The sequence below is a fragment of the Littorina saxatilis genome, linkage group LG17 (genome assembly GCF_037325665.1).
Source record: "Littorina saxatilis isolate snail1 linkage group LG17, US_GU_Lsax_2.0, whole genome shotgun sequence".
NCBI classification, from domain to species: Eukaryota; Metazoa; Mollusca; class Gastropoda; order Littorinimorpha; family Littorinidae; genus Littorina; species Littorina saxatilis.
In genome coordinates, this window is record NC_090261.1 from 66,549,909 (window position 1) to 66,559,077 (window position 9,169).

At 44.9% G+C, this 9,169-nt stretch overlaps 2 protein-coding genes across 2 annotated transcripts in view; one reads left to right on the forward strand and one right to left on the reverse strand.

Annotated features, from left to right (window-relative positions):
• Positions 1-543: 543 nt before the first annotated feature.
• On the forward strand, positions 544-6,204 carry LOC138952229 (uncharacterized). Its single transcript, XM_070323847.1, has 2 exons — positions 544-1,305; positions 2,599-6,204. The coding sequence occupies exons 1-2, from the start codon at positions 1,206-1,208 to the stop codon at positions 3,945-3,947; spliced, it is 1,449 nt and encodes a 482-aa protein (XP_070179948.1). The 5' UTR covers positions 544-1,205; the 3' UTR covers positions 3,948-6,204.
• A 2,336-nt stretch (positions 6,205-8,540) lies between these two features.
• Positions 8,541-9,169, reverse strand: part of LOC138953381 (DNA polymerase epsilon subunit 2-like) — a 25,882-nt gene continuing 25,253 nt past the window's right edge. The window contains exon 17 of the mRNA XM_070325181.1: positions 8,541-8,804. Within this exon, the coding sequence (XP_070181282.1) occupies positions 8,541-8,804 (264 nt within the window). The remainder of the gene's footprint in view (positions 8,805-9,169) is intronic.

Here is a 9,169-nt window from a genome sequence, read left to right on the forward strand (position 1 = left end):
TGTGTGTGTGTGTGTGTGTGTGTACGTGTGTGTGTCAGTGTGTGTGTGTGTGTGTGTGTGTGTGTGTGTGTGTGTGTGTCTGTCTGTCAGTGTGTGCCGTGTGCGTGTGTGTCAGTGTGTGTGTGTGTGTTAATGTGCGACTTGGAAGCATAAACTGAAGAGGAAATCTAAGCTCACTACTGTCAAAACTTACCAACCACAGTAAATGATGATTTACAGTTGTGCTAAGAAAATCTCAGCAATACCTCTCTCCTGAATCTGCCGGCCCCATCTCTCCTCAGTGAACTTCAGCCTCACGTGTCCTCATACCCATGTTAGCTAAACCGGCCTCTCTCCAGAATCTGCCCCATCTCTCCTGGTTCAGCCCCATATGTCCCCAGACCCATGTCAGCAATACCTCCCTATCATGGAACCAGCCCCGCCTGAGTGCGTTGGGTAAAGAGCTCTGTTTATGTCAGCAATGACCGATGTGTGCTACCATACTTCGACACGCCGCTGAAAGACGGTGCGGAGGCAAGGCCATTACTTTTGCAGCAGCGGCAACCCAACACGGAGACTTGAGCGTTTTTATCGCTGCACGCTGAAGCGCCAGCCTTTTCCTTTTTTCTGCTCAACTACTGGTGGGACGCCTACACCATGACACATGTGTGCGCTCTAAAAACGCAGCCTGTGCGCTGCATCGCTCAGCAAAAGAGAATCTATGGTGTAATGGGATGCTTTCCGAGTGTGACATTAATGGGTTCGCTAATGGTGCTAATTCGTTAATCACGTGTTGGTGATCGGTCAGTGTAGGTCAAGAGTTCGAGGAGTGGCCGATGCCTGACGCTAAGGGAGGCTTTTGTTTCAACCGCTGCTTTTTGACCCATGTTCGGTCATTGATTTTGCAGCCTCTCGCTCTATCTTTCTGTCTTGCTCCCGTAATATTCAGCGAAAACAGAAATCTCGACATTACTCGATTTGTCTGTGAGAAGACGGCAGCACTGAACGACCAAAAGAGTGCATTGATTTTGCGGCAGATTCATGAAGGCAGTGTTAGTTGTTACTTTCTCCATAGACCTATATATAGGTCCCTGCTTTCTCAGAGTCGACACCATGCCAGCAAGTGGAAGTCGGTCTCATTTACATGAACTAAAATCTGTACACTGACAATGCGACTGGTTATTTGAGGAGAGAGTTTTCAGCTGCGCTTCTTCAAAACCGCAAGCATGGATTCCGAGTCGCCGGTTTCTGTTCTCCCGACAGCTCAGCTGGTAACGTATCTCGGAAAGCTGGGCATCAGCAGAGCCGGACTAGATTCTGTGTGGGGTAAGTAAAGAGCACACTGATCAATGCTTTTAAACATGAACAAAAAAGTTGTAAATATAAATTCAGCTGGAAATGTACCAACCTGGCTTATTACGCGTAATTAGTGGCTGGAGTTAATTAGGTATACTGTCCATGTCTTCTAAAGCTCAATTCATAAATACTGAAAATTCCATGTGCCTTTGCGTAACTGAACTACCCACCCCGAACCTTAACTTGGAGGAAGTGAAATATGATGAAAACAGATGGTACTAATTTACATGTACATGTAAATCAATTTGCTGTGGGTTTGGATCAAGAAGAACTGGATAACTCCTGAGCAGAAACATATTGATTTAAAAATAGGTACACCCAATAAAGCAATATTGTTTGTATTAATGTCCAATAATATCTTTCATATTTCATACCATTCTGTAGTATAGTTATATGCAAAACAATTTGTTCCAGAACTTCTGCGTGAAAATATATACGAATTCCGAAAATAACTGTCGGGTTTGTACTATGGATTGTAGAAGAGTGGGTGGCCGAGTGGTAACGCACTTGCGCTCGGAATCGAGAGGTTGCGTGTTGGACCCTGGGTCAGGCCGCTATTTTCTCCCCCCTTTCCTAACCTAGGTGGTGGGTTCAAGTGCTAGTCTTTCGGATGAGACGAAAAACCGAGGTCCCTTCGTGTACACTACATTGGGGGTGCACGTTAAAGATCTCACGATTGACAAAAGGGTCTTTCCTGGCAAAATTGTATAGGCATAGCTAAAAATGTCCACCAAATACCCGTGTGACTTGGAATAATAGGCCGTGAAAAGTAGGATATGCGCCGAAATGGCTGCGATCTGCTGGCCGATGTGAATGCGTGATGTATCAATTGTGTAAAAAATTCCATCTCACACGGCATAAATAAATCCCTGAATATGTGCGCGATATAAATTGCATTAAAAAAATTTAAAAAATCCCTGCGCTTAGAACTGTACCCACGGAATACGCGCGATATAAGCCTCATATTAATTAATAATAATAATAAAAAAAAATTTAAAAAAAAATACCCTTATGCTTTCTCTGACAAACATTGGAGGGGCCAAGTCGAAAACACATGGACAGAAGGCACATGTTTCCGACACAACCCGCGCTAGTGATTGGCCCCTCCAATGTTTGTCAGAGACAACTAAGGGTATTCACTCTTCCATAACCCATACAAACAACGGAGTTATTTCCGAAAATCGTGTATTCAAGCCTACTGTTGTCAAATTTTCTCATGTTATTTGTGGTGTGAACTACAGGGGTGTGTTACACTGTGTGCAGAAAAAGAGGTGACGGGTGGCATGCTGTGTGAGTTCTGTGAGGAGGACATCCGGGACGTCTTCACCGAATTCAAGGACAGGTTCCGCGTCAGGAAACTCCTCAGGGACCTCGCCGACAAGCCGGCCTCACGCCTCAAACCAGCGCCACAGTCGTCGGGGCAACAACAGCTAGAAGAAAAGTCAGCAGCAAGCGGTCGGAGCCATGATTCACCCAGACCACGGACATCCCCCAGTGTTGAGGCAGCGTCTTCAGCCTTGATGCGCCTGTCATCGTCAGAATACAGCTTCAGTGGTACTACAAGTACGAGGACTGTGTCTGGGAAGCACATTTCTGGAAGGAGGGCTTCAGAAGTGATTGACCTTGATGATGTCCAGGTCAAGAGTGAGTGTGAAGACACGTACTCAGCAAAGCGGCAGAGAGTGGAGGATGCCCTCGGTATTCCTCCGCACATTCCCGCTGCCCATTCCTACAACCTGCTCCAGTCTTCCTCAGGACTGCTGTCCGGTCAGCACTCAGCCATGAACAGCTTCCTGCCCCCGTCTCCTCTCTCCGTCTTCCTCAACAAGCCCGAGTTCCACCCAGCGTTTGGCGGCACGATGTCCCCCTCTCTCAGGCCCGCAGGCTACGCACACAGCCAGGACCAGCAGAGGACTGCAACATTCTCAGGCGGTGAGGACCAGGCGCTGTGTCTGAAGAAGTCGCCACAAAGACCTCCCTCTGCCGTGCAGGTGAGACGCGACACCGCCTCCCCCACCACCCAGCCCTCCTCCACCACCCCCGACTACCTGGGCAGCCTGGAGACGCGTCACCTGGACCTGGCGTCCGTTCTCAGCATGGGTCAGCTGGCCACCAAGTACACGGCGCAGGAAATCCTCTCCAAGAAGAGCCAGCGGTCTCGACCCAACGGAGCGCAGAAGCTGGGCTCCATCCTCATTCGCAACGCTGCGCAGCAGGCCAACCTGTGGTCCGACCCCCCCCACCTGCGCAGCATCTCTCAGCCCCAGCGCCAGGAGTTCCTCAACAGCGTGTACCGCATTGCTCCTCACATCCGCGACTACGAGCACCTCTTGTGGCAGCGGCTTAGCGAGACGCTACAGAATCGGCGCAAATATCTCTTGGACAAAAAGCTGGGCAAGCGAGGCTTCCCCAGCTCCGGCCAATCAGCAGCGTCCTCGTCCTCTTCCCAGCATGACCTTGGGGACTTCTCGGAATGGCAGGTGACGTCTATGCAAGGTCACCTTGGCAGCATGGGGGAAGACTCGCAAGACGATGTGAACATTCTGAAGGAAGTGGTTGCAGCACACGCTTACAGTGAAGACAGGCCTATCAAGCAGGAGCCATTGGAATGAGCAACTCTCGTGCAGTACAGTAAAGACAGGCCTATCAAGCAGGAGCCATTGGAATGAGCAACTCTCGTGCAGTACAGTAAAGACAGGCCTATCAAGCAGGAGCCATTGGAATGAGCAACTCTCGTGCAGTACAGTAAAGACAGGCCTATCAAGCAGGAGCCATTGGAATGAGCAACTCTCGTGCAGTACAGTAAAGACAGGCCTATCAAGCAGGAGCCATTGGAATGAGCAACTCTCGTGCAGTACAGTGAAGACAGGCCTATCAAGCAGGAGCCATTGGAATGAGCAACTCTCGTGCAGTACAGTAAAGACAGGCCTATCAAGCAGGAGCCATTGGAATGAGCAACTCTCGTGCAGTACAGTAAAGACAGGCCTATCAAGCAGGAGCCATTGGAATGAGCAACTCTCGTGCAGTACAGTAAAGACAGGCCTATCAAGCAGGAGCCATTGGAATGAGCAACTCTCGTGCAGTACAGTGGAACCCAATTTTAAGATCTCAAAACAAATTGAGAGAAAAGAATGGTGTCTTGAAATGGAGGTCAATTAACAGAAAATCTGAAAAAGCATGATCCTAAAAGGGAGGAAGTTTTGAATTGGGGATCTTAAAACTGGAGTTCCACTGTAAGGCCTAAAAAAAAAATAGGTGTGGTTACGGTAACCCGACCTACCCTATTTTTTGGGGCTGAGCCTATAACTTTTTATTACATTTGTCAAAAAAACACACAAAAAACCAAGAAAACGAGTGCAGAAAACGCAATGAAAGTGAAAGCGCCCGAGTCACACACTTATTTCCCTGTCAAGTAGGTTTAATTTGTACACATTAGAAAAAAAAAAGGAAAAAAAAAAAAGAGATTGCCTACCTTCCTACCCTATTTTTTTTGGCTATGTTACCGTAACCACACCTATTTTTTTTTTTTTTTGCCTAAGAAAAGTGTTGGACAATGGTACTTCTTCAGGAAAAGCAATGCAAACCAAACTGACACAGGTAGTTGTGGAATTACCTCATGGTAACTTCTACGCCAAAGTCTTGTTGGTAAAAACAGATTGAGCCGTCTGTGTGATGTGAGCCTTGCCTAGTAAAACCTTCGCTTTTTGACCTGATTTCCAGGGAGTGGTCAGTTTACGGAGTAGAACTGAGTCATAATGTGTTTGTGCTAAACCTCAAAAGCGGTTTTTGTTTGTTTGTTTTGAACTATCAACCTTATGCAGTATTCTTTAGAACTCTAGTCACAAACTCATGGAAGCTTCAGAGGTCTGCGACAGCAAATCAATGGTGACTAGTGATTGAAAAGGCCGTGATGCTTCATAAACATTGCCTCTTGTTTATAAAAGTTTATGGATTTATTTCGTATGTATGGTGACATATATCTTCATGCTGGGAAGCTAGAGGGACGGGTTGCATGGGCCTGCTGAGTGCCAGACTTTCGGAGTCAACATAGTTCAGGCAGATTGATAGTTTCCTGCAGCAAAATGTGTGTATTTTTTAAGCATACACATAATTTTTTTTCTTTCTCTAACATTTTACGTTTTGACACTGGAGCATTATATCACCAATCACATCCAGTCACTTTAAGTTTCTCAAACTGTGAATGGTCAACTGTGTTCACCAATTGTATTGTGCATAATAACATGTTTTGGGTGGTAAGTAAAACGTTTCCACAATTTTTTTTTTCCAACCACTTTATTTCACATTAGAGCATTTTTACTTCAAATGCAAGGGAGAAAACCCACGTGTTTCCATCTTCTATGGTTTTACACAGGTAGCAATAGTACACATGCCAGCCATATGCTGGAGACCGTTTGGTGTATGTATCACATTTTATCAAAATACATTTAATTGAACAACACTTTCTTCATTGCACACTTCATCAAATGGACGCATTATTGAATGGACGGAAGTAAAACAAAAGGTGCAACAAAGAATCCTTCATGCAGGATCTCCATTCTCTTTATCACTCTCACACACACACACTGAGACAAAACACACACACACTGAGACAAAACACACACACACTGAGACAAAACACACACACACTGAGACAAAACACACACACACTGAGACAAAACACACACACACTGAGACAAAACACACACACACTGAGACAAAACACACACACACTGAGACAAAACACACACACACTGAGACAAAACACACACAGAATGACAGACAAAGACTTAAAGGCATCTTTCCATTCTCTTTATCACTCTCACAAACACACACTGAGACAAAACACACACAGAATGACAGACAAAGACTTAAAGGCATCTTTCCATTCTCTTTATCACTCTCACAAACACACACTGAGACAAAACACACACAGAATGACAGACAAAGACTTAAAGGCATCTTTCCATTCTCTTTATCACTCTCACACACACACTGAGACACAACACACAGAATGACAGACAAAGACTTAAAGGCATCTTTCCATTCTCTTTATCAATCTCACAAACACACTGAGACAAAACACACACAGAATGACAGACAAAGACTTAAAGGCATCTTTCCATTCAATAATTGCACACTTTACACTACTGTATTCAATAAAGTATCCATTTAACGAAGTGGTCGATAAGGTGTCACACACCCGATGGTTTATGTGCAATGCAAGTGATTGACCTCAGTGAGTACCGGGTAAAACGGAGTATCAGTATGTTTTGCTTGCACGAGTATGTATGTGTTATGTGGTTCAAGAATAGACAATGTTCAGAAATAATTCTTTTTATTTTTTATCAATGATCTATCATCAGCATCGACTTTGGAGTGATTCACAAGAAGAGAGCAACTTGTTTGTTTTCTGTGTTGTCCAGATTTGTTGTACTGGTATGTTTTCTCTCTGATTTGTTGTACTGGTATGTTTTCTCTCCGATTTGTTGTACTGGTATGTTTTCTCTCTGATTTGTTGTACTGGTATGTTTTCTCTCTGATTTGTTGTACTGGTATGTTTTCTCTCTGATTTGTTGTACTGGTATGTTTTCTCTCTGAAGTGGGGTGACTAGTGCATTAGTGGCATCACTCAGCAACACAAACACATCAACACGTGAAATAAAACAGTTGGGAAGGAAACCAATGTGGATGAATATAAGCACAACTGGCCTGTTTAATCCTTTCATGCAACACTAAATCAGCTACTGTACACTGCAGCTTGCAACATAAGCATCTTCCCCGCTGCCTTGCACTTATGTACATAGTTACAGTTAGTGCAAACAAGACGTATCCAGCTTGCATCTTTGATTTCATCAGGTGGTACACACATTTTGTACAATCTGTTAACTTGTGTCATGAACAACATAGATACAGGACTGCCCCCCCCCCCCCCCCCCCCCCCCAATGTTCATGTCTTCCTACCCTAATACACAACAGAAAAGACTCATGATTGACACACACATGCCAATAACTGCAGAAAGCAAGCAATAAAAACGTGCATGTAAAAGATCGAGTGTAAAATCCTATACACACGTAAACAAACAGATCTGTTGTACAAACCCAGAACAACTGTTACTTATTAGTACGACAGATCGTAAATACAGTCCTACTGAAAAAGAAAACATGAGACCACATTAAAAACAGCATCTACCGGGAAATATATTATTTCATTTAAGCGCAAAGTTAAGACTCAAAATGTACACATATGATCATCCAGTACAAATAAAGATCAGAATATAAAATATAAAAAATACATAAACTTCTCAGCCAAGCAGGAGTTACTTAGGTTATTATCTAAAAAGCACTTTCTCACAACAAAAACAAACCATGAGCTAAAAAGTATGTACAGAAATATCACAGCAGTTCAATCCAAGGGAGATAATTCGACCCAAAGACACGAGAGAGCCATCTTCAACTTCCAGCCTTGTCAGAGAAACTGAAGCCAGGAGGGAGGCTTTTGTGCTTGAAATGCCCCTTTTTGGCTCACGTAAGTGTAGCCTATGCGATCGTAACTTTGTCTGTCTGTGCGTTTGTGCGTGTGTGTGTGTTTGTTTGTGCTGTGTATGTCTGTGGTAGAAACTTTAACATTTCGTCATTTGAAGACGTCACATTATGACGTAAGAGGGTTCGACGTCACGCGAAGGAATTACTGAAAGTCTCGGTCATTGTTATTTTGAGCGGGCCGAGACTAGTTGGCAGTCGTGTCCCTGTAAGTAGGCTACATGCAGACAGACAGATCTAGAGTCTCGCTTTCTTGCACAGTGTCACCTATGCTTACTGTGTGTGTGTGTATGTGTGACGGAGTGATCGAGTTTGTGTTACTGTTTGTCGATTTCTTACGTGAGCCTTGAAGGCTTCGTCTCTTGTTTACATAGTGTGTGTGTAATGTGTCACTGAGTGTGTGTGTGTGTGTGTCACTGAGTGTGTGTGTCACTGAAAGTGTGTGTGTCACTGAGTGTGTGTGTGTCACTGTGTGTGTGTGTGTCACTGTGTGTGTGTGTGTGTGTGTGTGTGTGTGTGTGAGAGTAATGAGAAATTTCAGGATGACTTGCAAATGAGCACAGATCTACAAATTCACTTAAGTTCAAGCCATACCAGTGCATAGTAAAAGTCTCCATAATGATGTGGTCTTGAGCTTCCAAGTCATGCAGACAGAACAGAACCGATCAAATCGCTGAAGGCTGCACAACAAAGTCTCTAGCCGGCACAAAACTCGACCTCGCAATCTTACACTTGACGGGGTCAATGTCAAGCCCGTCTGGTTCTGGCTTCCTCTTACATAAACAGGAGACCCTCACGGAGGAGTTGACGGCATTGAGAGGCGATGATGCGTGACTGAACGCGGCTGCTGTCTGACAGTGTCTGTTAGCAGCTTCAATCTCGACGGCCTTGCTGAGGTGCACTGCTCTCTCCTGGTCCGTGGGGCTCGTCTGGAGACAGGTGAGAATGGATGTAGTCAGTTTTGTTTCAACAATAACATTGATGAGTGAAAAAATAAACAAGCTGTGGGCATTATTTTTCTGTTCAGACACACAAGAGTTACAACAAGATACACTTTGTTCCTCCCAAGTCTCACTCTTGTTCCTCCTGACACTCAACAAGCAACACACACACATCCCCCCCCCCCCCCCCCCCCGCCTTGTTACAACAAGATACACTTTTTGTTCCTCCAAGTCTCACTCTTGTTCCTCCTAACACTCAACAAGCAACACACACACATCCCCCCCCCCCCCCCCCCCCGCCTTGTTACAACAAGATACACTTTGTTCCTCCAAGTCTCACTCTTGTTCCTCCT